Raw genomic sequence first — 26,399 nt, 5'->3', positions numbered from 1 at the left:
TAGCAAATCTATTTGTTGATACCTGGCTGGCATTATGGTTTGCATAAGGTCTCGATCAGGGTTTCTCGCAGTTTTTGCAAGAGAATCTTGTTCTCGTCTTCTGTGCCTACCGTTACCCTTAGGCAACCTGTACAGCCCAATTCCCCTCCTCGGTATCGAACCACGACACCGCATTCCTCTGCGAGCTTGTGATATATGGTCTTGGCCCTCTGATTATCGGGTATACCGCCTTCACTCTCCGGCTGACTCAGGATGGGAAGCAAGAGGAAATTTGCGTTATTTCCGCCTATGACTGAGGCCACCCCTAGAGGCTTAAGATCCCTGAACGCGGATATTAATGCTGTTCGATACGAAACCAGTGCCTTGACTTTGTTCTGCATGCCTTCTAGGCCCTCGGTAGACAGCGCTCTGAGTGCCAGTGAGGCTGTCGGGCCAGAAACGTTGTACGGTGCCTTCGTGTTCGACAAAACGCGAATAAGTGGGGGTTGCGCTATGGCCACTCCGAGGCTTTGAATCCCAATGTGCAATCAGTGGGTGTATCAGTTGGCGTTGACAACTTATTTACCGTATCGAGGCAAGGGCGAAGCTTTTGCTTAATGTCTGCATGACACATACATTACCATATTTCCGAACGAGTGAAACAGCGCTTGAGCCTTCAGCCGAGAAATCAATATATGCTTCATCCACTACAACGATACCCTTGAATGATGGTTCCTCCAGAATAGCAATGATAGTAGAAAGTGGGATAAGGGTCCCAGTTGGGTTTCCCGGGGAACACAGGAATATGAGTTTGACGGTGCTATTTGACTGAGTGACTTCACAAATCTTTACACGATCGTTCAGCCGTTCTCTGAAGGCACCTAAGTGGAACTTACCTGATCCACCCGAGGCTGAAATTTTCCACCTTGAATGTCCAAAGGGACTTTTATAATCTGGGCATCATTGACTTGGGCAGTCACAGCATACATTCCGTACGTCGGAGGCGTAGTGAGGATAGAATCACGTTGCGGTGTGCAACACACGCGCATAAGCAGGTCAATAACCTCGTCCGATCCAACTCCAAGAAAAACATATTCTGGGCCAGGAATACCACGCAGCTGGGCAATCCGAAGCTTGACTTGGTCATGGCTAGGATCGGGATACCGATGGAGATTCTCCTGAAGTAATATTTGGAGCTCATCATCACCTGAAGGTATTGAATGGCCCAAAGCATTCTCATTAGCATCCAAGAGCACACCGGTTTGATAATCGTCCCTTGCACATCGATAAGGTTGGAGTGCGAGAATATTGGGCCTGATGACCTTTCCGATATCAAAATGAGGAGGGTAGCCAGCCGTCCCCCCCTGTGCAAGTCCCAAGACTGGCATAGCGGGAAAAAATATCTGAAGAAATGGGCTTGACTCGATCTTGCATCCGGCCGAAATTGACATCTGGGCAATTGCCGTTATCTCCTCCGTTGCTCATTTGGGATCCTTCGACGATGGTTCATCGACCAGCGTCCATCCAATGGGGTTCTAGGAAGGATTATAATGGAAAAAGGGCCTTTAGGCGCGATGCTGGTTTTGCTGACGGCGGTCGATTACCACCCGGTATCATCAATGCTGCCAATGATTGCTTCTGCAACAGTGTGCTGCAGGCGGCAAGTACGCCATGGCTCAACATACGGTTTATATGCTCAATTTCCATGTGCTCTAGTTGGTTGCCACTCCATTACTAGAGGACTTTATATGCTTTCGAAACGATTCCATGGATCCGTCTCTAAGTCCAGCACTCACCAATGGGCGGCCTATAGCTGGTCCAGCGGAAGTGAAATGGGAAAGCGGAATGCAAATATCCGATCTGTTCTTGCAATTTATGGAGATTGCGTATCAAGCTCGCGGTGCTGATGACGGCGCTTATCTGAATCCTAGGTACCAGAGTTCGCGAGTGCATCACCTCGACACTAATGAAGTCCTTAGGGATCTCATACGGCTCCTTGGTTCCAAATTTGACCAGTATCTCGATGTTTGTCATCTCACTGCTTTGGATCGTGAGCTGTACATCTTAGTGCGCATTCGAGCAGTTTCGGCAGCAGGACGCCCATGAATTGTTGCGCCATCTTCTCGATGCTATGTACATGGAAGAAATGGACGTAAGTTAGCGTCGAGTCTCATATCCCAGTTCCGAAACGCAAATATGATTGACACGGCGGTAGATAATCAAAAAGCGCCAACCACCTCTGGAACGAAAGAAGACGCGCGGGGTGAGCAGAGCGTCTGAGCACTCCAGACCACCATCTAGGAGTGCACCTGGTCTTGGCTCGCTTGACCCCATTCTGGATGTTCCGAAACTCGCCCCGTTCCCTTCCAGTATTTTTGGAGGTCAATTGGCAAGGCAGGTTTCTCGTGCAAAGCTAATTGTCATTAGTTAATTTATTTTTACATTCAAGTGTCATTGTATGCAATACCTGCAAGCATGTGAGTTCAACTGGACAGCTTCAGTGAATACCCCACGTTGATTATTCAAACCAACAGATTTCTCACACATATGAAGACTTTATGGACCTTTCTATCCCTATCAAAACAGAAGAAGAACGCAAGGTTAGCCAATCACATTGACCGTGTTCCGAGGCTCACATTCATCTTCATCTTCACAGAAGAGTCGACTGAAATTGTTTGCTCAAATGTTCTCATCATCATCCACTTTTCAAATCCCCAAACCAACAACTATTTCCCCCTCTGCCGACGATAGAGTCCCAAACGGTAAAGCAAATTCTGACAAACGGTCCGAAGCCGATATGGAAGGGGCTTCAAGGCTTGGGCGCAGCCTATCAGTCAAGATACGAAAGAGCAGAGAAAGATTGGCCCACGGTTATCCCTCCCGCTCGACATCTAGACCTACATCTGTCGAGCGTAGTTCAACCCAAGTCAAGAGACCTCGAAAACAGACCCCAGGGGAGGCAGCCTACCTCCGGGCACTGCTTCGAGACGAACCTATTCACGCTTCCAATCCACTGGCTCTTCTCAGGTCAGCTTCACCCAGTTCATCGGCTACACGCGTATCTCCTGCCTCGGGGGATTCTTCGGCGAAATTCGGCAATGGTTCTGGGTTGCTCGACTGTCTTCGCATGTTTACTGCTGTGGAGATACTTGATGGTGAAAACCTATTTGCTTGCCATAATTGCTGGAAAACTGAGAACCCCCTTCTCGCAAAACGCCGAAGGAGACACCACTCCGGTTCCGAAAGTTCTTCCTCTTCGTCTGCTTCATCCGATGACGAGCTGTCTCAGAGTCGTCGGCGACCACTTCCGTCACCAAGCCTCGCGGTTCCGGGTGCGGACTTCCCGCGGCCGTCATCAGCTCAGGCAAGACTATCTAGACCAGGGGCCATATCGGAGGAAGAAATTGAAGTCATTTCGTCTTCAGTTGTTTCTGAGCCTCCACCAAGGCCCGAGCCCATCATCATTCGATCATGCCCTTCCATGGACGATTTGCATTCGAACGATGCTGTGGCGAATGGAATAAGTCTAACCTCCACGAGGAATTCCATCCCCTTTCCCAATACCGCTAGCCTGAGCGTCCCCTCCGTATCTAACACACCACCATCAGACATGCCACCCGGCGAGGCCTCCGTCCCAAGGTTCCGTCGATTCTCCTCTTTTCACGCGGAGAAGCTGCTTTCTCCTCATGTCTCGAGGGAGTCGCTCGCGTCCGCACCCGAAATTCAGCGCCCCATTACTCCGCTAACGTTAAAGATCAGATCAGATGGAACCGTGTCAGACGAGAGTGTCGTGGATGAAGCGGAGACAACCTCGGTTCACCCTTCTGAATCTGACGGTGCTTCGCTGTCGTCAGCAACAAGAGGAGCGGGTGCAGTCCCGCAGCGTACGGTTCCGAATGTTGCACAGCCAACTCGATCAGTGAAGATTCCAAAGCGCTCCGAGCAAATAGTTCTTAGACGAGCATTTAAACGCTACCTGATCAGCACTCCACCGCCAGTTCTGGTTATTCATCTCAAACGGTTCCAGCAAACATCCAAGTCATTGTTCGCCGGAAGTGCCAAGAAAATCGATGATTTCATATCTTTTCCGGAGTATCTTGACCTCCGTCCCTTTCGTGCACCAAGAAAAGAGCGATATGGATTAGACCAACGCGGGAGGACACCACGCGAAGGATCTGCACAATATAAGAAGCAACATCGCTTGTTCTCCAGCAGAGACGAGGAGGAAGAGCCCCCGACTTGGTATCGTTTGTATGCTGTTGTTGTGCATATAGGAAGTATGGTGAGTAATCGGGTGACGGGTAGGCATAGTATGGACTAAACTGTAGTGGCATAGCTCGGGGGACACTACATCGCTTACACAGCGTTGTCTCCAAGGCCAACTACGTTGGCCCCCACAGATAATAATGGGGACGACTTGGAATCGCCCAGCTCGGCAATGTCGAAGCAACCCCCACTTCGGAGAAATTGGGATCAAGCCGACAATGGTGCTATATCAGTGATACCCTTGTCAGGCCAGCAACAGTGGAAGAGGTGTTCAAGTCGAAAGCGTATATACTATTTTACGAGAAGGTCCACCATCAATGATCGGGAATGGCTGATCTCAAGCACATGGACCCTTAATTCTTCTAACCATACAGACCCACGTATTGATACTCTGAAGGATCGAATACACCTAATTTCTATATGGGACTCATCGGTTCGGCAATGTTTAACTTCCGTGCGTCGCGTTGCCCCCAAGACATCGTACGGTTAGGTTCCTTCAGAATCGTGGCCATTGCTGCCACTTCTGGACTGTCTCTCCCAGTTTCAATGATGTACCTGGATATTCGTCAATTCAGATGGACATACGCAAAGGCGCAGCTCACTGGAGAGCAGCCCTCCGGGCCCAGTGTTTCACACCGTCTTGATCCTGATGAGCAGCGCTGATGGTTGCAGCATTGGCCATCCAGACTCCGACGCTGGAACAATCTCGTCGACACCTCGAAGAGGATGTAGTTGGTCTTACACACTTACGAAGCGTGATAATTCTCCTCTTGTAGAAGTCTTAGCGCTTCTTCAATGGCAGCAATAGCATCTTCGGGCTCAGCTTTCTCGTCACTCCAGGAAACCAAAACACTTGTAAGGTTGGAAAGCCGCGCTCTGCGGCGGTCGCTTTCATCTACCTTAGCTTCATTTCCTGAGCAGATTTCGCATTGGCAGTCGAAGCTATAGGCTTCTCTGAGGTATTTCTGACGGTCTTCTCGTGTGCGAACACTGGCGTCGAAGTATGGGGCAAGGATTTCTTCCCCAGTCGGAATATCCTCCACAGCTTGAATTGTAAGAACACCGAGATCCTGGAGAAAATATAAATAGTTATCAGGAAATCTGCTTTCTACTTAAAAGTTTGACACCCCACGGAGCGATAGTGATACACGGCGTTGGGACGGCAGGAGTCTACAGTACATAGAATGGTGTCAGAAAGATGCGGGCACAGAGGGTTCGACGTACGATTGATCCTTGCCGCATTTTTGTACACCGCTGCTGATCGATCTGAGCCCCGGATGGCGTTGGACTCGAATATATTCAACGCAAGTCCCCTGAGCCGTTGTTCCTGAGAAATGTCTTCTGGAAAGCCAGTAACAGTATTCCAAAGACTAAAATACTCCGCCCGATCTGCATCTGATAGACTGCTCAGTTTCTCAAAAAGGAGCTGAGCTTGCGCACTGCGGTCTGGTTCTGAAGGGAGCTTAATGATAGGTTTCTCGAGCAATATCATTTGTCCGGCAAGAATATTCCTGAAAATTGAGCATTGCACTCGGTCAGGCACAGAGAACCCGTAAACGCGAAAAATCGTACTGGGTAGCCTTGAGACCTTTTCCACGCGGAGAACTACTCCTAAATGCGTGAGTGGCGCCAGTCCATACGATATTGCAGCGCTATATTTACCCGAAGACCTCCCATAGTTTCTTGGAAAGTTTTGTGGGTTGGCGAGGTGGCGGTGCTTTTGGCGTGGCTGGAAGCTTGCTGTTGTTCATGTAACGGAGTCCAATCAAGATAGCAATGCCTAGGACTAAGATTGATACAAGGTGGATGAGGTTCTTGTCTATTCCCCAGTATCTCTGGTGGGGCTCTCTGGTCCGTCTTTTGGAGCGCATCTTGATAGCCTTTGCTTCGCCATGTCAATCTGTCATAGGTGGCGGTGCGGTCATAACTTCGCTCGGAAACCCCGACGTGACAACTTCGTGTCACGTGATCAATCGTTCGCGCATTGAACGCTTGCCAAATTCCCTTCCGTCGTCTCGAAGTCCCTTCTGTTCACTCGTGCGGTGTTCATCACCATCATTAATAGAGTGTAATAGCTAACAACTTTATCCCCATCTACTCAAATGTCAGCAGGTTCTCGTAGAGAGAACGATGCCAAACCAAAAGATTGGAGGGATGCTTTTCTAGCACCGTCAAAGCGGAAGGATGGACCCGAAGATCGCGAGGGTGACATACGGGGCACTCCTCGTCCTAAGGGGTACGATCCGGACAGACATCGTGATGGGCGGAGGGGTGAGGGCTGTTGACGCTCAGATGCACATCTGACTTACTCTCGTCTTTGTAGGATTGGGAAACCATCGGGAAGGCGATCTTTATTCTAATAGGAATTACGCCTATTATTCTTACCGTGATAGCCACCGCCCACACTCGAAGCACAACACCCCAACTCCAAGCAGATATGACGCTGGCAAAGATCGTTCTCTGACATCGCCGCTGCCTCACGCACAACCAAATAGCGAATTGAATGAAGATAGAGAGGAGGGAGAGTGAGCTGCTTTTTCCCTTGGGCTAATTCTCAAACTTAGAGCTTTTTTCTAGAGTGACTCCCCAGATCCGATGAGGGATGTACCGCTAGACGCTCATTCTGGCACGCCACTGTCCCCTAGGATTAATCTGCAAGAGCCATCTCCGCCTGTGGCACGGGAACTGGATTTGGAGCTCGAGACCCAAGCCTCCCACCCTATTGAAGATGCAGCGGCCGCTCGTCGAGCGAAGCGTGCGGCGATCCTGGCAAAATATGAAGCGCGAACACCAGCCCCAGAAGGCCAGCCCAGCGGCGCAGGTACGGTCGGCTTGCAATCAGCGTTGCTGACTAAACTCGAGCCATCAGCGGCACAGTCTGTGACGCGTGACTCCGTTGAGCCAGCAGCAGGTATACCAACTCGTAATGTGGACAGTGCGCCGGCGAGCGATGGTCAGTGGCCATGAACATCCTCGGCGGCGAATGGCTGACGTACTTGTTAAAAGGTCAAGCAACCCCAGAAACATTTAGCGAATCCAGGTCGTTTGCACTGGCGAAGGCTGCAGACCAGTCACAGTTGACAAGTGGACAGGCCTCTGTGTCTCTTAACACACCAGCAGACATAACCTTGGATGGGGCTTTGAATGAACTTCAGGTCTCAGCTGCTGATTATGATCCTACCAAGGATCATCGCGAGGATCAAGAACGACGTGCTAGGCGTGACGCTGCTTTAGCAGATGGTGCTAGGGAATCTGCGGTCCAGCCTACTACTTCTGTCGAAGTGGATGAGGGTGATGAGGATGAGTTCGATATGTTCGCTTTTGGTGAGACAAATCCAAGGAGGACGAATAAAGCTCAGGTAAGGGAATTGTTCAAAGACCCATGATGAGATTGTAATGTTGACATAGAACACTGCTGTTGTGCTGGCTGCCCTCCAGCCTCTCGCGCTTGCAAATGTAGATGCAGCTTCGGACCCTGAGGGATACTATCAGATTGTTCTTGGCGAAGCTCTCGACGGAGGGCGATATCAGGTTTTTAGCAGTGTTGGTAAAGGCATGTTTTCAGCTGTTGTTCGGGCACGAATTGTCCAGGGTGAAAATTTGGGGAAAGAAGTCGCTATCAAAATAATCCGTGGTCAAGAATCAATGTGGGTCACCGGCTGACTCGGTAATTGAACGATGCAATCTCATTCCTCATTTAGGTATAAGGCCGGGATGAAGGAAGTTCAAATCTTGAACAAACTTGCTCAAGCAGATCCCGAGGACAAAAAGCATATTGTGCGGCTGGAGCGCACCTTTGAGCATCGGGGGCATTTGTGCCTTGTTTTTGAATCACTAAGGTCTGTCCCTCGATGTGGCAGTGTTCCCCCACTGAAATCTGTCCCATTTTACCCAGTATGAACTTACGAGAAGTCGTGAAGAGGTTCGGGAAAGACGTTGGGCTGAATATCGGCGCAGTTCGTGCATATGCATATCAACTGTTTTTGGCCCTTTCACTGTTGAAAAAGTGCAACATCATGCATGCGGACATAAAACCAGATAATATACTGGTGAGTCAACCATCACGTAGATGTGGTGTCGTGCCCAACGTTTCATACCCAGGCAAATGAGCAAAAAAGTGTTCTCAAATTGTGCGACTTGGGATCGGCGGCCGATGTTTCGGAAAACGCGATCGCCCCTTACCTCGTTTCAAGATTTTACCGCGCCCCCGAAATCAGTATGTGTTAGATCCTTGATGCTACCGATATTCACAGCTCACGACACACGTTACCAGTCCTTGGACTCCCTTACGACTGTGCCTTGGACATGTGGTCGATAGGTTGCACTCTCTACGAACTTTACACAGGAAAGATCCTCTTCCCGGGCCGGACAAATAACCAAATGCTCCTCCTAATTATGGAGCTCAAGGGTCGTTTCAACAGCAAAATCATAAAGAAAGCAAAGTTTGGTGACGTGCATTTCGAAGACGGTGGATTGTTCATAAGTATAGAGACAGACAAGATCACTGGCAAGGTATGTGTGCCGCACTTTGCGTACGTGAAACTCACACAGGCTATCGTAGGATGTTGTTCGCAAGATTGCCTTCACCAAGCCAAAGAAAGATCTGCGAGCACGTCTCATGCCAAGTCCATCGAGAGTATCAGACGACGAAGCCAAATCTCTTTCCTCGTTCGTCGATCTGTTAGACAGATGTCTCGCTCTCGATCCCTCGAAGCGTCTAACTCCGAAGGAAGCACTGAATCATCCTTTCATCCGTGGCGTTGGACTGCTATAGACTTTGCTAATCACACGCAGCCCCGCTGTAAACTATTCCATTAAGAGATATTCCTGTAGTTAATTTTAGCCCGTATCGGTCCACCCAACATATCAAAGCTGTTTCCATCAGGTTGCAAATCTACGAATGGCACATTGTGCGCGAGGCAGGTACAGCTCGCCGGAGCGCATAATTGACGTTAAACCAACAAGGCGAACTTGTACAGGAGGGGTTGCGTCTGTATTGATTCCTGTGCAGAATTGGGCAATATAAGTGCTACGGTGAGTTCGTTCAGTGGGACCTGAGCATGCTCACGAGTGTAACCGAGATGAAAGAGAAAAATGACCCTCAATTGCGTTCCCGGGAAAAATCGCAGTGGGCGATTCCCTACACCTCAATCTCTGTTCCCTTCTCCCACCCAACACGAGGTGAGCCGAAGTATGCTCCAGCACATACTCCCAGAAAAGATACCCTCTTCTTCACATACGATCTTACCTCCTGGGTGGCAGGAGTCAAGCTATCCAGGTACGGTACGTCCCTCACCACCTGGAATGCCCAACAACGCACATGTAGAAGCCCAAGGTTGGGATTCCAGGCGTCACGGTTCGGACCGAGTATGAAGAAGGACAGAACAGACCGTGACTCAATGTTTATTTTGGGCCTCACGCCCTCGACGTAAATAGAGTGGCTATATGAGCTAAGTGAAGCCCCGAACCCCCCCATGGACCGCCCCGACCCCAACCCTGATCCTCTAGAACCTCCTTTCGAGTTTTGTTCCCCCATACACAGCTCGTCGTCGTCTTCATCGCCTGCATGGCTTTCATCAATGAGTGAGTCGTCAGAGGATCATGATGAGACTATTTATTGGCCAGAATCTCCTCCTACCCTTCACCCGCATTCTGCCTCTACGAAGAGTACCCGGAGGCCAAAGCTTTACGAGAAGAGGGTGACGTTGAAAACTCCACCTGGTTCCCCGATTTTCCCCCTCGATGCAACACCACGACAAGCACCTAAACGCGGAAACGTCGAGTCAAGCCCTCAGACTCCGTCCCAAGCGTTTCATAGTTATGGCCTCAGGGATACAAATTCAGAGACCGAAATGTGGGAGGCGGCGTTGTCGCGTGCCATTGACTCTTCGGAAGGGCGAGTTGATTTAAGGTAGCTTGTTCCTCCACTCTTACCTTCACCCCACTGAGCAGCCCACAGCAACTGCGGCCTAACGCGTATCCCACATAATATTTCAGATCTTGCCAAGCTTGTAGTTATCAAAAAACCTCATGACGCGTCATTTCAGTCGCGGCGTCCATTCTCTCGTGTCGCCTCTGCGCCAGCGCGGTCGGTAGCGCCCCAAAAAAGGGAGTTTGGCCGATATGCAACTACGACATTTCAACTGTCCAATACACTTCCACCTAACAACGCGTCTACTCCAGAAATTGAGTTGTACTTGGGAGGCAACTTGATTAAGGCTCTACCCCGTGAACTCTTTGGACTTTGGAACCTGACTGTTCTTAGTCTTCGTACGAGTTTCATAAATTATATGTTTCCTCCGCTTGACAACTCTTGTTATCTCTAGGATCAAACAGTATCGAATATCTCCCTCCATCCATTGCCAACCTAAATGCCCTTGTCGAGCTCAATTTGGCCAATAACAAGTTGAAGTACTTACCCGCTGAACTTACACACCTCCCAAAATTAGCCCGATTGAATCTCTCTCCCAACCCTTTCTTACCTCCTCCTGGCACCATTACCCGAGACGTCAGTTCTCTCCTGAATGTGAAGTGGCTGCAACCGAGGCATCCTCCAACTGTTTCCAAGAGAGTGCTCGGTCCTTTGACTAGAGTTTATCCCCATGTTCCCAGCCGAGTCCTTCCTCTCTCTGAGCTCTGCCTCCGTGTCCTCCTCAGCCCATCACGGCGTCTTGCGCCCACCGGCACTGCTCCGCTTCTTGTATGGCAAGAATACGAACTCGATGAATGGTCAATCCCAGTTTCGATTCGCAGAGCATTACTTGCTTCCATTGACACGAATTCTCGATACCAGTCACCTCCCAACGCCGATCATGATAACTTGTTCAACGAGATGCAAACCTCCGACGAACTCTTATTGCTCCAGGCAGCCTCTTACTATCCACACTGTTGTCCTAATCCCAGTCATACACGGCCCTTCAATTCCGCATCGATCTCTTTCACAGAAAGCCTAGACCTCTCTTCCACGTTTTCATTACGCTCATTTGTGGCTCCCAGAAAACCCATTGGGTCGACGGCTAATGTGTACCTTCGACACGCAGAAGAGCGACTGGAATGGGTTAAAACCGTTGCAGGAGTGAAGATTTCGACGAACGACATGGGTCCCAGCGTACCCATTCTATGGCGTGGTTGTTCAATGGGGTGCTTGTCGTTTCTGGAGACTTCGAACGTTCAAACACCTCATATGCCACCTCTCCGGAAGACATCGACGTTCAATGCCCCGTTCGGTGGTGACTTCCCCGGGAGTGAAGGTGGTGATGGGTTTGATCTTGATGAATTAGACGATTGGACGAACGACACAACATAATTTGAACATTCCAACTGAACCCTGAACCCGCCCTCATGGCGGATTGACGAAACTTCACATTCGTTCCCGCGACCTTAGCCAAGCATTCATCCCTCTCTCCCGTTACTTGGAACCATTTGACAGACATTTCCTGCGCCTGCTCCATGCAACGAAACTGAGTTCACGCTACATCTACGGTGGATATGGACAGTTCATGGACTACATGTATGATAAACTCCTCAATAGGTTTCTGCACCGTGCCTGCGCCCTATTAGAAGAACTAGCGCACTAGGGGAGTACGTTCGAACGTCTAAGACTACGTTCCAAAAGATAAAGAGAATCTCACCTCAGTTCTAAGTATGTGAACTGAGGAGAGAAAATTGCGTGAAGTGGCTGATAAGCTCGACTGCGTCCATCAATATGGACTCCAAAAACGGAAGCATCAGGCAATCTGTTAGCGAAATGTCCGTGCGCAATCCGCAGGAGTAGTTCACAGCCTACAAACCAAGAAACTTCAACATGCCCGGCAGCCTGCATGTACGGCATCAGGGTATGTGATGCTTGCCACCCGTGACCTTGTCACATTATGTAATCTTCAAGCATGCACTGCCACGGCCGTGGAAACTGCTTTGAGCTCCGGAACCTTGGTCATCGTCACCCAACATGTCGTTCCTTGCTGCTCTTCGTATGACAGTGCGTCCTACTTGCCAGTATTCATTGTTCTGTCATTGTAACGATGTCCTGTTAATGTAATATAGGCCCGTTCAGGCTCATTTAGAGCATCGACTGCGCGTCCTTTGCAACACACACCACGATCGTTCGGTGCTGGTATTCGATGGCTTACTGTTGAAGCCCGTGAGAAAATTGACGGGGTGCGTGTCTCACAGCCCATCCGAGTTGCTTTCGTCTGTCGTTGACTAACTGCCTCTGTTGCCGTTGTCTGACTCTCTACAGGCTATTAGAGGAACGCCCGTGGTAGTTTTTATGAAGGGGACACCTGATCAGCCCCAGTGTGGTTTTTCGAGAGCTGTCATCCAAGTCTTAGATGTACAAGGTGTTCCCCGCGAGAAACTTGCTACATACAACGTCCTTGAAGATGCTGAATTGAGAAGTGGGATCAAAGAATACTCGTGAGCTTGTGTGGCTTCCTGCATTCGGGAAATCTAACTTATGATCATGTCCGCGTAGCGAGTGGCCAACTGTTCCCCAGGTATACATTAACGGTGACTTCATAGGCGGAGCCGATATCTTAATTGGGAGTACGTTGACATCTTGATCCCTTAGCCATGAATTCTCACGCTTTGTTGTCTTGTCAGTGCACACGTCTGGAGAACTAGAAGAATTATTAGAAAAGGCGAGGCTGCTTCCTGAACTTCCTAGTTCAAGCACGATGTCATCGCAAACATAAGCATTAGATGCAATGGCTTTATTGTATAACACCGCTTGTTCATCTATCATGATCCTGGAATGCAATACCTCCCCACAAGAAGGATATACAAACAGTGGTGCATCTGGGAGTTTTTGTGGAAACGTTGGGCATCGAGGCTGCCTCGAGGGAGTGACGGAGGCTGTGGGCAACATTCAGCTTGTTTTGCCTTGCTGGTTGAATGCGCCAAACTATGTGTATCTGGCATCTGAATGAAACGGCTATTCAGGCTCTACGTATTCAAAGTCGCCCTTCATCCCCTGAAACAAAGTACCTCTCCTCACTGTCTGACCCTTCAGTTTGACGAAATCCTCCACATTTCGTCCGCCTTCCGAGCCGTCCCCGTTTTTAAACCATCCTAAGTTGTCCGCAATCAAATGTCTGCATAGTTGTTAATCATTCCGAACACGAGATAATCTTTTTGAAACGGACTTGTTTTTACATGATGGACATTCAATGATGACTACGCCTTTCTGGTACGCATTTTTCGTGAATGTATGGGTACTTCGATGATTACACAGAGGTGTGCTCGGAATGCCACTTTCCACACCTGGGGAGGGCACCGATAGAGGGGCGGTGCAGGTGAAGGTCAATGACAGACGAGACTCCCCGGGCTGGGCGTGAGCTTCAGAAGGTGAAGGTAAGACTCCTAGAGGGTGTCTTAGGCAGCGCACGGACGTGCTGAAACGCGAGAGACGGATGGCCCTGGGAAAAAAGTAAGGACGTTGCCATGCGCTTAGCGTTGGCCACTGGGCAAGACTGGGCCGGCATAGCAATCTTATATTCGAATATGCTCGAGAGAGGAGGATAGGCCTCTTTTTCGTCCCAACGTCGGGACGAGCGGCGTTGAGTATGAGCGACTGGAGCCGGGAGGTTGCCATCTAAGAGACGCGTGAAGAATTGAGCCTGGAGTGCCGTGGCGTGGGAACAGCCCAATGCAAGAAAGGATCTGTCGTCTGCTGGCATATCGGATTTGGGCCAGCTCTGATAAGCAGAGGGTTTTGTAGGCACGATCTATCTGTAACAGATGAATAGCTTCCTGCGAACACGCGCCGTCTTCTCAAAAGCAGTCCTGTGGTTCGACAAACGAGTTTTTGGGGATTATCTAGGTGGAGGGAAAACACTGTTCTTGAATTTTGGGAGACTCTTATTTACATGGGGCAAACAGAACTCATAACAGCATAATTATCGCGAGCCGGTGGATGGACAGGTCCATAAAAGGATGCGTCAACCATGTGTAGTAGATCATGGTTTATCAACCGCCCTGACTAATGATGCCGGCTGGAATTACTCCGCCTAAATGGTAGCCGTAGTGACGGCAGCCTTGATCGATTAGTGGGCATTGGGCGCGAGCTGCTGCGCGGGCTTACTGGTCCAAGCCTAGCGGCAGGTGCGCTTGATGGGAAGGTGGCTACTCCGTTACGAAAAGTCTCTCCTTGTTGCCAGTGCTGAGCGTTCCCTTCACCATCACTACCCTCAGCCTCCTCTATCGTAGGGGGAGAGCTTAGGGCGGGATAGGCTTGAGAAAAGGGACCTATGGCCTGCACACGTCTGCGAGGCTCGGTAGGAACATCAGAGCCAGGAGCAATTTGCTGCTGGGGCAAAGAATAACTGGGTTCCCGCTGCAGCTGCGTGTAGGTTGATGCAGCGAGCGGGAGTTCCTGACCAGTCGTCATCGGTTGCGCAAGATAATAGCATAATAATATGCTGCGGATGGAATTGTTGCATACGGTTGTGTGAGATCACCTTGAATGACATGAGTAGAATTGTCGATGTAGATGTTGTATTGAACGTTGTAAGGGTTCGGGTTCATGTTCTGAGTTTCTACGAGGGGATGTGAGGTATCATTCCAACTGTATTTAAGCCCTTTTAGCAAGCGGCTCGGTGGCAACCGATGGTTTGGTGCCACCCATACACCGCGGAATGCAAGGGGCCAAAGAGGCACGAAGGCTAAACTAATTCCCTAGTAAGGGATATTGGTGGCATAGGGCAGATGGGCTTCTAGAATAATGACACGAGATGGCACGCGCTTAGGATGGGTCGCGGAGGCATGCCACATCTAATACTACTAGTAATAGCGCGGGTCCAGCCGGACGACCGTTTCTCGCTCTCAAGTCTCGCTCTTTAAGGTTTTAACCTTAACCCCGAGTTGGGTCGGTTCCGATGCGGTCCTCATTGGCTCCCATCTCGCACTCATGTCCGGAATTGGGATTGACGTCCCCGACATCGATTTCAGTGCTCATTTGACATCTATTCGCACTTTGGCTGTGTTTTCTTAACGCCTAATCATTTGACACGTAGCTTATCTGCCAGGTTATACCACAGCACTCGGTCCTGCAATGCGCGTCCTCTGACTGGGTACGAGCCTGGGCCTAGAGTGGAACTCGCCAAACTGCACGAATCCGCGTTCGCCTGACCATCCAAGACGAAAGAGTTTCGAGCTTGTCATCCAACGGCTACATAATGAGGGCGCAAATCAGGCAGATGGAGCTTGGGGTGAGCACGGCTGTTTGGTCAAAAGTTCGGCTGCATGCACAACCTCAACGACATCACGTATGGGGGCCGGCGATCAATAGGGCCATCTCATCTCATTTTTCTCCAAGTTCCATACGAGATTGTGCAATCACACATATTCAACATTTCTCGACTTCATACGCGACGGTAATATGAGTATGGAATGAGTTACCGATAAAAAATACTGATGGATCTTTTTGGGTCAATTCATACTTCACACATTTCCACTTTGTGCATTTGCATGCTTCGCTATTGTATACTTTGCATACTTTGCATACTTTGCATACTTTGCATACTTACATACTTTACATACTTTACATACTTTACATATTTGTGTACTTTATGGTTGCAAATTGTCCTAGAATGCCATACTTGTCCATCCCATGGTCTGTGCACATGCTGACCACTGTCTAGAGGGAAGTCAAGACTGTCTCCCACGGTCTGAACACACTTTACGTAGTTGAATAGCCCCTTTAAATAGCTTCCAGAATATATATTTTGAGACTGAATTGACCAATAAATTATCGAGAAAAATGCAAAATACTTTTTTGGACACGAGTCTTTGGGTTAGTGTGGCTGTCCACCTCAATGTCTGTGCACAATGCTGGCCACTGTCTGAAGGGGTGTCAGCACTGTTTCTCACGGTCTCAACACACTTTGCATAGTTGGATAGCCCCTTCAAATAGCTTCCAGAATATATAATTTGAGACTAAATTGGCAAGCAAGTTATTGAGAAAAATGTAAAATACTTTTTTGGATGCAAGTCTTTGGTGTCTGAAAGGTTCTGCTTACTATTTTGGGGACGGTAACATTCTGTTCCCCCATTTGCCTCAGGCCTCAGTAGGTCCGTCTAAACATAAGCTTTAATGTGCTGTATATTCAACAGGGTAGAGGTAAAAGGCTACCAGGCCTTTACAACTACTCCGAGGTATATATATGTAAATTACATATCTTGGCACAAATAAATAAAGGAATAATGGCATCACTATAATGGGAATTATAGCGATGCAACATAATGATATCACTATAATCGGAATTATATTGAAGTAAGGTTAATCCCTTACAGTGTCATATCTGTACATACCCAATCCTGATTTGACTCCCAGACCCTTTCCACCACCTCTGGAGTCTTACCCCTATTCCTGTCTGTTCTGATCCCCACCTTTGAATACAACCTCACCTTCCATTCCCCCTGACTCTCCCCTGCTGTAAGGGATGGATAGGGAATGTTGGAAAACAGTGTGCTAGCACGGCCATGCGAGTTTTCGTACAGCCACATTCCCACAGCCGAGCAAGGAACTCGCCTGGCCAGCCACATCTATTTATTCATTCTTTTGTATTCATTTCGGACTATCCCACTCCTAAACTACATGGGAATTACCGCTCATTGAATCACTTTTTCCCTCAGTTCTCTTTCACATTATTTGCTTGAGACTGAGGTTAGTAACATCATTCCTTCATTTCAATCTATACTTATATACTGTATATTACCTCTAGTTGCCCTGCTTTGCTAGCAATCTTATATTACTTTAGGGAATGGACAATGTGCACTTTTGTAAGGGATTAACCTTACTTCACTATAATTCCAATTATAGTGATGCTGTTATTTCTTTATTTATTTGTGCCGAGATATGTAATTTACATATATATATACCTCGGAGTAGTTGTAAAGTGTCAGGGGCATGGGAAACGTTACCATGGTTCACTGTCAGTGACCGTTAAGGTCTGCTGTCTCAGCATAACAGTCTGTTAAGGGTGGGGTTGTGTAAGGGATATAGGCTGCATACTCGTGGCCTACCTTATTCATTCTTCATTCTTTATTTATCACATTGGGTTTGTACCCAACGTGACACTTCTATTCCTGAACCCTTCATTTCTACCATGCGGTCCCAAGCCGCAACTATCACATGTATATACAATATTGTATTTAACCTACATGCGAGGGGGGTAAAGGCTTCCCCAGCCTTTTACCCCCCCGTTGATAAATACAGCTTCATACAGCATACTTCAACAGACTGGGAGTGTAAGGCAAACTCTGACTGTCGCAAGACCACTCACAAACTCAACCTATAGCAATGCTTATAGGTTGACAATCGCAGCGAAGCAGGGTTTTGGCTTCAATGACTTGTCTGTGAGCATTGCACCTCGTACTTGATGCAGCCCCGATATTTCAGGGTACAGAGAATGCGACTGAGTCAGACAAGACACACAGGGGGCAACCTGTTGTAATCATGAGTCACAGGGACCAGACACAGCCAGTGTTTATGTGGAGGACTATGTGGAGGGAATTACTAATTCCGTAGTCGCACAGGAGTTACCTTAACAGGCTGCTCCGCAATAGATTTACATTGTATATAAATACGCACAGACAGGCGTTGACAAAAATCATCAGATTTTACCTAGCTTACATCTGGTCTTGCGAGTGTTACCGCTGAGGTAGCGGATTACCTTATATGGAATCCCTACATTACAAGACAACCCTAGTTGATTTTCAAACTAAGGTACAAGGTAGTGTACAACCAGTATTTAAGTGTAACAGAATGAGTGGGAATTAGCTGCCAGATCTCATGGAGATTGCAGGTGGCTTTAAGAAAGGATAAAAACAAACAAAGAACATGGGAGAAGGATGGCCATGCCTGGCCATCAAGAAAACAGGGAATGAACGTAGGCCTGTCATGGGCCATGAAAAAGGTACCAAAGATGGGGAAGGGTGATGGGCTTGTCCAGATGGTGTTGGGCGGGGAGCGGAGTGGATGGGGTCAGAGCGGAGGTGGGAGAAGGGGTGGGGAGTGAGCACCTGACTGTGGGAATTGCCAGGTTGTGACACCACTCCAGAATTGTCCGAACCTGCACCATTCTAACATTTGGGATATCAGTGACCTGGGAATTTTGATTGTCACTGAAATTTAGTGGCCCAGCACTATCCCAAAGACTTGCATCTGTCATGGCCCCACAAAGTCCCTGCCCCTTTTACCACTTCTATCATCTGCACCCCCATTCTTGCACCCATTATTTGCACCCATTAATTGCACCATTGTCCACCACTCAGCGGCGCTGATAGTGGTTCCTGTCTACAGCCCCGTAGCGGCACCTCCTTCTTTCTCCCACCACCACTTAAGTTCCTCAGCCATTTGGCCAATACCGTTTTATTCTTATTCATTCACTTAACTTACTAGCGGTCAATATTGTCGCCACTGATCTGCTGTAGGAGAAATAACGGTCACACTATGGAAACCCATTATGGAAATATGCCAGATAAATCACAAAACCTCATACGACAAGTAGATATGAGAAAATAGAAGGACCTGAATTTTAACGAATTTTTACGAATTTTTACGAATTTTTACGAATTATTATGACTATACACGATAAATCGAAAGAAAGAAAAATAGCAAAAATACTTCAAGCTTACCATCAATGAGACAGAATTCTCAGGGGAATTTATAGCAAATATTAAACCAAGAATTAGGACAATCGACCAAGATTTGACTATGAAAACAATCAGAGAACCTCCACGGAAACTACTTTCCCACGTCCGCACACGTAGCCAAGGATGGAAGTACCACGGAACAAGGATTCCTCAGGAACTAATGCAAAATTCAAAGTCGTGTCTATAATAGGAAATGTAGATGTCCCCCAAACGGACCCAATGAAAGTAATTACAGGGGAAACTACCCATAAACGACGGAGATATGACTAAAACTCCTGCAAAATGAGGACAACGTCTAAAAGGCAAGCGCGAAGATTAACCAGTAACGACCGAGACAAGCTTGATAGCCCATTAGAAAGGAAGGGATCTAATCTTAATCCTCCCAAATTTTCATAATAAAAGGATCATGCATTAATGTGATATCCAATAACGGGAATAGCGACATCAAAAGTCTGAGCTCAGGGAAAAGACGATGTTTGCGTAGGATCCATAATTAAAACATACAACGAAATTTACACAGAAATTATGAAAAATGGGGAACTATAGTTATGCAAATTTTCAGCCCAAACGGTCCAGCCGTTGTGAAGTTATACCCATGATGGGAATATAGAAATCTGCATCATGTGTAATGACACGTGAGGGTGGTGATGCGCAGGGAACCGGCTGTCGGAACCGAGATCCGCACTTCGGCAGATCGCGAAGACCAATTTCCGTCCAAATAAGGAAGAGCCCGGTCAAAACAAAGCACGGAAAGTGCAAAACAACCTTAGATCATGAGGGAAAAATCTGAAATAAATCACAGAAGCCCATATGAAAGAAATAAACACCCGTGCATATCATAAATCCCGAACAATTAAATGGAAATGGTGCCTGCATACGAACGACTATGGGAACGACGCACGTGATTACCGAATGTGCATGCGAACTTTTGCTAACTCAACGAATACCAGGAAATAGGACACAACCTTAGTACCATTGGAAAGGTGGGAATAAATGAAAATTTATAATACCAAGAACGTGAGAAAACATCCAGAAATGAATGAGATACAAGGACATGAAGTTAGAAACCTGAAAACGCGCGGGAAAACAGCTTCAAGAGGTCCAGAGTCCTAAATAAAATACATAAAAATATGATATCTTCAAGGACGACCTACTATAACAATGAAAAATACATATGGAGGATTAGGATGTGATAATACAAAGGGGAATCAGGGAATATGAATGAAATTCATGAAAACCACTAAATTATGACGGACCATGGCAGGAATTTTAGGGAACGATATTCTAATGAGGTGGAGAGCTATAACACATTCGTTTGAGTAATTCTTGACTACCAGCAACTTTTTCTTTCAGTTTTAAACCTGAATAATTCACTCATTTACCATTTCAGTCTCATTTTAACTAAATGTCACTAAATAAAAATGGAATAAATCAGCTGAAGGTCTCAGCACAGCCGTACGCATAGTAATGCGAAGTTTGAATTCAGAATCATCGAGTCATAGCAAATTTAATGGTATATATAGGGAATTTGAAATAGGTAACTGCGACAAATGCAGTGCAGCCAAGTTCTAATTAACCATTAAAATAGCTTAGGCGAGGGAGGACAATAAGGATTCTAGGCGCAGTCTGACCACAGTAGAACCGCAGTTCAGCGCAGCAAAAGCGCAGTAGAACTATAGCGTGAAAATTTCATTTTTTATTCAGTTTGAGAAAAATACACTGTAAATAAATCCTGTAAATAGAAGGTAGAGCATGAAAAAGGAAGGCAACCCAAGGAGTATAAAAGGGAGACCCTTTCTGCGACTTTTCACCCCCCTTAGAGAAGTAAGAAAATAGAGTATTATTTTTCTCAAGCATTTCTGGTTGTCACTCCAGCGTGAAAAAGTGATATACAGTTAAGATTGCCACTGTAGTAAAAGGCAGCAATTAAGGAGAGAAATATTAAGTAAATATTTCAACAGGAGAGCTGGTTAACACTCCAGATTTCAAAGTGTAAACACAAAACAGTTATCTTGCTACTGTTAAAACAAGCAATAAAATAAGACAAAAATAAAACAAACCCAAGGGACACTCCAGACACAATCCAAATCCATTAACTGAATAGAATCTTTGAAACTTCACCAAGTAGAAGATTAAATTCAAGTTAAATTCCAAATTAAACAACGCTACACAGAATTACACCTAGACAAATTAAGAAATTTCAATAAAGAAACAGCTCCGCAGGGCTCGGTTTATCTGTAAGTCAATTCCCAGGAACTTTAAAACTAACCCATAAAAATAGAATTAGCCAAAACACTCGGATTGGTACAGTCATTCAGGTGCCAATGGTTCACACCCCTCAATGGTTCATTTGCATGTAACATCCTTATTTCACCCCGGGATTTTTTTATTTTTTGCACACTTGTATGTTATAACTATGGCTATGACTACGCAAAAATTTGACCAAATCGGACATAAAATGAAGGAGTAATAGCAGTTGTTCAACGAGTTAATGGTGCACACAAAAGTTATGCATCTTGCACTCTCCAGGAACATGGCTATGACACCGCAGTGTGTCCTACAGCTTGGTGTGTTACCAGGGAACATAAGGCCACTGGCGCATGTGCCCATGTTTGTTTGTTGTGGTGAACGAGCACTTGTCAGACTGAGGTATACTTACATCCGAGTTTCCAAATTCAGTATCTCAAATTTATTCCTTTCTGTGCCTGCTGCTTTCACCAGTATCAGTAATCACTCCCTTAGAATTCACAAGCAAAAAGCAGCTCAAGTAGTAGAGCAAATATTCTGCAAACCCTTGCTTCATGCCATATTACTGAATTATCGGTTCGGCGTGTGAACTAATTGTCACACCATGTCACACTGAACCATTGAGCCGGGAAAGCACCATTTCTTTGTCTGCTTTTATTCTCGTTCATTTTTCATCCATTTCTTTATATTTCTCAGTAATATGTACATACCCAGCCTGGCTACTATCCGTCGTAAAATTTTTGTATTTGGTTTTGATCCAATGTCATAGTCTCAAAATTACAAAATGTGAACCATTGGCCCATGAATGACTGTACTATATTTACAATAAATAACACTAGTACACTTCCCCATCCTAACTAAAGAACCAGGGAACAGCTTGGTGGTGGTCTCGTTTGAACCTCCCAACTGACCTTCCTTCGTTCTCTCCTTCACCACTCCTTATTGACATTTGGTTTATTCCTTTATTGACATTTGATTTATTCATATATTGACATTTGATTTATTCATATATTGACATTTGATTTATTCATATATTGACATTTTGATCTGCCACTATATTGGCGCCTAGATTGTCGGCCTATTCATTCTGCCTCCCAACTTCACCATCCTCTGTTCCATTTCCCTGGTCCTCATCGCTCTTTTAGTTTTGTTGCACTTACCATTCTGCTCCCATCCCACACCGGACCGACCGACCCCTTCTCTGTTTTCCTTTTGTACTTATACTTGTAGTTTACTGTCGATGTACCTCAGTTTGAATATCGACTAGAAATCCCCCCAAAGTGCTCTCAGCTTAAGTTCGCCTCTCAGTTCCATCTCTGTTTAAGTCAACGTTGCTGCAAGGTCCCTCCCACTAACTTGAAATACGGGACAGCCTGGAATGCGTGGCGCAATGCTCCAGCCAAGTCATTGAAGCTGAAGTCCCATCTCCCAAGATGCCTTGCAACAGAGTTGCACATTAGCTAAGTGAACACTCATGCCGCTGCACTCCGCTCCACTTCCTGCAATCACCTCAAATACCGTTTCTGACAGCATCCAAAAAAGTATTTTACATTTTTCTCAATAACTTGCTTGCCAATTTAGTCTCAAATTATATATTCTGGAAGCTATTTGAAGGGGCTATCCAACTATGCAAAGTGTGTTGAGACCGTGAGAAACAGTGCTGACACCCCTTCAGACAGTGGCCAGCATTGTGCACAGACATTGAGGTGGACAGCCACACTAACCCAAAGACTCATGTCCAAAAAAGTATTTTGCATTTTTCTCGATAACTAATCAGTTCGGTTCCGTGAGTGGTCCATGAGTTAGTGGACACGGTCCGTATGGACCTGCAATGCGTATGATTGTGCGCCAGCGATGCGAGCCGTACGTCAATTAAATACATTAACAGTAAATGCAGGAGAGGGTAGCAAGTGAAAAAATGATGTAACGCAACGGAGGCGATGGGGAAGGAGGTGGGAAGTGCGGAGATTCAGTTGAGAACTATGAAAGTAAGAGTAAGCGCGCATTTAGTGGATAGCGAGAGCAGGGATAACCGTGTGCAGGCCTGAGGAGCGGGGCCAGCACACACGGTTAAAAGCCTCATCGCACTACCGTTAACTTACCAGTTAGACGTTGTAGTACGATTGCGCAGGCAGGTGGGGAGTGGATAAGGTGCGCTATTTATCTCGCTCCCGGATGCAACTTGTCTCTTCCCGCAGCTGGTCTGAGACCAAGTTTGGGCCCGGAGGAGGGTTTCGTCCGTCTTGTTCCATCCGCACTGCGACAGTGCAGAACAAGACGGCCTCCTCTGAGGCGCGCGCGGATCCACCTGATTAGTCATGTGAAATGGGATTAAACTGAGATTTATTGGTCAATTCAGTCTCAAAATATATATTCTGGAAGCTATTTAAAGGGGCTATTCAACTACGTAAAGTGTGTTCAGACCGTGGGAAACAGTCTTGACATCCCTCTAGACAGTGGTCAGCATGTGCACAGACCATGGGATGGACAAGTATGGCATTCTAGGACAATTTGCAACCATAAAGTACACAAAGTATGTAAAGTATGTAAAGTATGTAAAGTATGCAAAGTATGCAAAGTATGCAAAGTATGCAAAGTATGCAAAGTATGCAAAGTATGCAAAGTATGCAAAGTATGCAAAGTATACAATAGCGAAGCATGCAAATGCACAAAGTGGAAATGTGTGAAGTATGAATTGACCCAAAAAGATCCATCAGTATTTTTTATCGGTAACTCATTCCATATATGAGTCTCATGCACAAGTCGCAATGTTCGACATGTTTTTGCGCTTGATCTCCTTCTTTCGGGCCTTCAGATTGTTTGCTGACACACACAGCTTTGCGATGATGATATCTCCGCCAGTTCATGAATACCCCCTCTTCGATGTCCGTTGTGAGGTGTGTAACTCTCGAAGTTTGGCTGCTTGCCTGCCCTTGTGCGTCATGTAAAAAGCGAGTTAGGGCGAGAAAGCTCATAGCCATCTTCCGACATTTCATCGAGTTGAAACTGTTCAGTAGCCTCCTAGACTTTCTCGAGAGCATTTAAATTCAACGGGGATTGCCGTGATTTTACTCTCGACAACACGATCACGATAGATGGGTATGTACTTTATAGTGGCTACATAAGTTGGTGGTACTGATAGGCACTCAGCCCAAGGCAAAAAAGTCTCGGGCCTATCCCTATCGTCCGACGGGCTTTATAATGAAGTTACCAACCAGATAGATGGGGCACAGGTGAGCACAAATGCAGTTTGCACAACCTCTCAACGTTATATATATATATCAACATGCGTGATCGATAAAGAAGCCAGTTCATTTTCTTGGACTTCCATACGAGGTTGCGCATCACATACTCACGTTTCTTGACTTCAAAACCTTGCGCGACGGCATGAGTCTCACAAGTCGCAACGTTCGACGTGTTTGCGCAAATCTCCTCTTCCGGAGCGTCGGATTTTTTGCTTCACTTGACCGGGAAAATTTCGAAAGGCTCGATCAGTTCATGAACACCACTTCGGTGTCTGTCGTGAAGCGTCTGGACCTCTGGGTTGATACTGCCCGCGATGTGCCTGAGGACAAGGTGCAAAAGTCTCTCGAACGACTTATAGGTATCTTCACCAGATTCTCACATCTCATCGAGTTGACTCTGTTCGGTGACGGCAAGGATCTGGGCAGCTTCCCCACCATGTGGACCTCCTCAGCACAATGTCAACTGGAGACCATTGCGTTATCTATTTCTGACGATATCACACAATCAAAGTGGGGCGGTTTCTTGACCTCACAACCTAAGCTTCGGCACTTGGGGATATATCGTGCCAAAAGTTTTGAGGTGCCCCCCATACCCTCACTTATATCTATGAGGGTTGAACTCAGATGTGGGCATATCCGCTTTCCTGACAACATGTCGTCCACTCTACATGCATTGGAATATCTTTCTGTCAGAAGTGTTGACACATTGTCCCTGTTGGACATGCCATCTTTGAAGCAGCTTCATTGTTCCGATGTGCAGAGATTGGTTATGGATTCGGAATTTCCAAATCTTACGGACGTCAGCTTGGATTCCATACGCAATTCCACCCCCCCTACGATTCCACTCCCTTCCTTATCAAAGCTCCGCATGGTGGATGTGCCGCTGCACCTTGCACGAGGATGTACAACGCTCGCCTCCGTGGAATTCCTGGACCACACTTTAGTTTGGCCGCGTCGACCTCACGATCTGGAATCGCTCAAGGATTCTGCATTGTCACTTCGCAGCCTGACCATTAGAGAGGACCATAGATCGGAGAGCGAAATTCCACCATCCTACCAAGTAATCAAGACATTCACCTTCCTCACCGATTTGACGATCGAATTCCACTCTATTCTAGTTCGGCTCTGTTGGTCCCCTTTCGACCAAAAATGCCCTACCAGTTCTTTATTTGGCGTTGTGAAATCGTTAAAATGCCTTCAAACGCTCTCCTGGGAAGTTACCGTGTTACGAGTGGACCCGCGCGAGCGCGACCCGACCGAGGAGGAGACCACGGATTACCTCGATGAGGGGATTGTGGGGGGGATTGTGGGTTGGCTCGATGACATGTCGGATGGCTACGCACGTACCAGTCCCTCGCTCCTCCATGCCGAATTCCGTTGTCGCGGCCTCGGATACATCTATGACATGCCGAGTGAAGAGACAGAAAAGCTAGGCTGGTGGATGAGACATACTAGGACCTCTATCGCAGATCCCTTTGAAAGGTGGGCTCTGAAAGAGGAATTTTTCCTTGACCACAACGGATACCGGCGCCACATACGGTCATGGCGGTACTGATTTATGGCTTTTTTTTTTTTTTAAAGCTCTTTTGTTCATGTTGTATCACCTCTTTCCGTGCTCTCCTCGATCTGCCGATTCACCTAGCTAGGCGTTTAACCTTGATCAATTTGCATCTTTTCCATGGACTGAACCTGCAACACAACAACTGGCGTCATCTTCTAATCAATGTACCATGATTATCACCATGTATGGATTACTTCAACGTAACCCGCGTCTAACTACGCGTTGTGCTGCATCCTGGCCAGGTATGCACGCATTATAGTTGAACGACCTCTATGTAGACCAATGGTGCGGCGCGGGGGGCAGGCGGAACGGTTGTCCCGGTCGAAATTATTTATTACTATATCGTGCGTGGGGACGTCATGCTGACAAACCCCCTGCTGTTGTTGCTTGTGGATAAGCAGCCTTGACCGGCCCAGGGTTCCGCCGTTACGATCGCTCACTTCCAA

General features: G+C 47.1%; 10 protein-coding genes across 10 annotated transcripts; 5 read left to right on the top strand and 5 right to left on the bottom strand.

Annotated features, from left to right (window-relative positions):
- Positions 1-32: 32 nt before the first annotated feature.
- On the bottom strand, positions 33-1,367 carry EI90DRAFT_3125314 (histidinol-phosphate aminotransferase; the record flags this gene model as incomplete). The annotated part of the gene is made up of 3 exons (XM_039063818.1): positions 33-507; positions 566-825; positions 876-1,367. 3 exons carry the CDS (start codon positions 1,365-1,367, stop codon positions 33-35), a joined length of 1,227 nt encoding a protein of 408 aa, XP_038914976.1.
- Positions 1,368-1,408: 41 nt separating this feature from the next.
- Positions 1,409-4,373, top strand: EI90DRAFT_2973823 (uncharacterized protein). The gene is made up of 8 exons (XM_039055791.1): positions 1,409-1,639; positions 1,696-1,910; positions 1,959-2,004; positions 2,063-2,131; positions 2,195-2,373; positions 2,429-2,456; positions 2,514-2,579; positions 2,636-4,373. Exons 1-8 carry the CDS (start codon positions 1,481-1,483, stop codon positions 4,298-4,300), a joined length of 2,427 nt encoding a protein of 808 aa, XP_038914975.1. The 5' UTR covers positions 1,409-1,480; the 3' UTR covers positions 4,301-4,373.
- Positions 4,213-6,173, bottom strand: EI90DRAFT_3290235 (uncharacterized protein). Its single transcript, XM_039067209.1, has 7 exons — positions 5,908-6,173; positions 5,818-5,850; positions 5,470-5,756; positions 5,378-5,415; positions 4,996-5,315; positions 4,848-4,940; positions 4,213-4,800 (listed from the first exon to the last, which is right to left on the bottom strand). The coding sequence occupies exons 1-7, from the start codon at positions 6,114-6,116 to the stop codon at positions 4,662-4,664; spliced, it is 1,119 nt and encodes a 372-aa protein (XP_038914974.1). The 5' UTR covers positions 6,117-6,173; the 3' UTR covers positions 4,213-4,661.
- Positions 6,174-6,867: 694 nt separating this feature from the next.
- EI90DRAFT_1410751 (kinase-like domain-containing protein) lies at positions 6,868-9,147 on the top strand. The gene is made up of 9 exons (XM_039051778.1): positions 6,868-7,066; positions 7,123-7,198; positions 7,252-7,604; positions 7,654-7,892; positions 7,947-8,084; positions 8,141-8,294; positions 8,347-8,461; positions 8,519-8,757; positions 8,807-9,147. The coding sequence occupies exons 1-9, from the start codon at positions 6,974-6,976 to the stop codon at positions 9,017-9,019; spliced, it is 1,620 nt and encodes a 539-aa protein (XP_038914973.1). The 5' UTR covers positions 6,868-6,973; the 3' UTR covers positions 9,020-9,147.
- Positions 9,148-9,719: 572 nt separating this feature from the next.
- On the top strand, positions 9,720-11,551 carry EI90DRAFT_3125310 (uncharacterized protein; the record flags this gene model as incomplete). The annotated part of the gene is made up of 3 exons (XM_039063817.1): positions 9,720-10,156; positions 10,205-10,515; positions 10,572-11,551. 3 exons carry the CDS (start codon positions 9,720-9,722, stop codon positions 11,549-11,551), a joined length of 1,728 nt encoding a protein of 575 aa, XP_038914972.1.
- A 528-nt stretch (positions 11,552-12,079) lies between these two features.
- Positions 12,080-13,231, top strand: EI90DRAFT_3062976 (thioredoxin-like protein). The gene is made up of 5 exons (XM_039060690.1): positions 12,080-12,223; positions 12,289-12,402; positions 12,485-12,660; positions 12,719-12,789; positions 12,847-13,231. The coding sequence occupies exons 1-5, from the start codon at positions 12,194-12,196 to the stop codon at positions 12,936-12,938; spliced, it is 483 nt and encodes a 160-aa protein (XP_038914971.1). The 5' UTR covers positions 12,080-12,193; the 3' UTR covers positions 12,939-13,231.
- EI90DRAFT_3062975 (uncharacterized protein) lies at positions 12,969-13,861 on the bottom strand. The gene has a single exon (XM_039060689.1). It carries the CDS (start codon positions 13,835-13,837, stop codon positions 13,349-13,351), a length of 489 nt encoding a protein of 162 aa, XP_038914970.1. The 5' UTR covers positions 13,838-13,861; the 3' UTR covers positions 12,969-13,348.
- Positions 13,862-14,076: 215 nt separating this feature from the next.
- On the bottom strand, positions 14,077-15,038 carry EI90DRAFT_3062973 (uncharacterized protein). Its single transcript, XM_039060688.1, has 2 exons — positions 14,327-15,038; positions 14,077-14,279 (listed from the first exon to the last, which is right to left on the bottom strand). Exons 1-2 carry the CDS (start codon positions 14,630-14,632, stop codon positions 14,253-14,255), a joined length of 333 nt encoding a protein of 110 aa, XP_038914969.1. The 5' UTR covers positions 14,633-15,038; the 3' UTR covers positions 14,077-14,252.
- An 8,784-nt stretch (positions 15,039-23,822) lies between these two features.
- On the bottom strand, positions 23,823-24,162 carry EI90DRAFT_3062970 (uncharacterized protein). Its single transcript, XM_039060687.1, has one exon. It carries the CDS (start codon positions 24,141-24,143, stop codon positions 23,871-23,873), a length of 273 nt encoding a protein of 90 aa, XP_038914968.1. The 5' UTR covers positions 24,144-24,162; the 3' UTR covers positions 23,823-23,870.
- Positions 24,163-24,577: 415 nt separating this feature from the next.
- Positions 24,578-26,053, top strand: EI90DRAFT_3062967 (uncharacterized protein). Its single transcript, XM_039060686.1, has one exon. The coding sequence runs from the start codon at positions 24,646-24,648 to the stop codon at positions 25,945-25,947; it is 1,302 nt and encodes a 433-aa protein (XP_038914967.1). The 5' UTR covers positions 24,578-24,645; the 3' UTR covers positions 25,948-26,053.
- The last annotated feature ends 346 nt before the right edge of the window (positions 26,054-26,399 follow it).

Source organism: Cantharellus anzutake (genome assembly GCF_015039405.1).
Source record: "Cantharellus anzutake strain C23 chromosome Unknown EI90scaffold_31, whole genome shotgun sequence".
Classification (NCBI taxonomy): domain Eukaryota; kingdom Fungi; phylum Basidiomycota; class Agaricomycetes; order Cantharellales; family Hydnaceae; genus Cantharellus; species Cantharellus anzutake.
Note: the sequence above shows the minus strand (reverse complement) of the source record. Positions and strands in the feature narration are given on the sequence as shown.

What these genes read in the sequence shown, in the direction of transcription:
- EI90DRAFT_2973823 (XM_039055791.1), top strand. Translation starts at nt 1,481, where the DNA reads ATGGTTCATCGACCAGCGTCCATCCAATGGGGTTCTAGGAAGGATTAT. An exon ending in TGTACATGGAAGAAATGGAC is followed by an intron (nt 2,132 to 2,194) that starts GTAAGTTAGCGT and finishes ACACGGCGGTAG; the next exon opens with ATAATCAAAAAGCGCCAACC. An exon ending in TTTGGAGGTCAATTGGCAAG is followed by an intron (nt 2,374 to 2,428) that starts GCAGGTTTCTCG and finishes TTTACATTCAAG; the next exon opens with TGTCATTGTATGCAATACCT.
- EI90DRAFT_3290235 (XM_039067209.1), bottom strand. Translation starts at nt 6,116, where the DNA reads ATGCGCTCCAAAAGACGGACCAGAGAGCCCCACCAGAGATACTGGGGA. An exon ending in AAAGGTCTCAAGGCTACCCA is followed by an intron (nt 5,757 to 5,817) that starts GTACGATTTTTC and finishes CTCAATTTTCAG; the next exon opens with GAATATTCTTGCCGGACAAA. An exon ending in GAGGAGAATTATCACGCTTC is followed by an intron (nt 4,941 to 4,995) that starts GTAAGTGTGTAA and finishes AGATTGTTCCAG; the next exon opens with CGTCGGAGTCTGGATGGCCA.
- EI90DRAFT_1410751 (XM_039051778.1), top strand. Translation starts at nt 6,974, where the DNA reads ATGCAGCGGCCGCTCGTCGAGCGAAGCGTGCGGCGATCCTGGCAAAAT. An exon ending in ATCCGTGGTCAAGAATCAAT is followed by an intron (nt 7,893 to 7,946) that starts GTGGGTCACCGG and finishes TTCCTCATTTAG; the next exon opens with GTATAAGGCCGGGATGAAGG. An exon ending in CTTGTTTTTGAATCACTAAG is followed by an intron (nt 8,085 to 8,140) that starts GTCTGTCCCTCG and finishes CATTTTACCCAG; the next exon opens with TATGAACTTACGAGAAGTCG.
- EI90DRAFT_3062976 (XM_039060690.1), top strand. Translation starts at nt 12,194, where the DNA reads ATGTCGTTCCTTGCTGCTCTTCGTATGACA. An exon ending in TTGCTGCTCTTCGTATGACA is followed by an intron (nt 12,224 to 12,288) that starts GTGCGTCCTACT and finishes AATGTAATATAG; the next exon opens with GCCCGTTCAGGCTCATTTAG. An exon ending in AGTGGGATCAAAGAATACTC is followed by an intron (nt 12,661 to 12,718) that starts GTGAGCTTGTGT and finishes ATGTCCGCGTAG; the next exon opens with CGAGTGGCCAACTGTTCCCC.
- EI90DRAFT_3062975 (XM_039060689.1), bottom strand. Translation starts at nt 13,837, where the DNA reads ATGGCAACCTCCCGGCTCCAGTCGCTCATACTCAACGCCGCTCGTCCC.
- EI90DRAFT_3062973 (XM_039060688.1), bottom strand. Translation starts at nt 14,632, where the DNA reads ATGACGACTGGTCAGGAACTCCCGCTCGCTGCATCAACCTACACGCAG. An exon ending in CTGCCGCTAGGCTTGGACCA is followed by an intron (nt 14,280 to 14,326) that starts GTAAGCCCGCGC and finishes TAATCGATCAAG; the next exon opens with GCTGCCGTCACTACGGCTAC.
- EI90DRAFT_3062970 (XM_039060687.1), bottom strand. Translation starts at nt 24,143, where the DNA reads ATGAAATGTCGGAAGATGGCTATGAGCTTTCTCGCCCTAACTCGCTTT.
- EI90DRAFT_3062967 (XM_039060686.1), top strand. Translation starts at nt 24,646, where the DNA reads ATGAACACCACTTCGGTGTCTGTCGTGAAGCGTCTGGACCTCTGGGTT.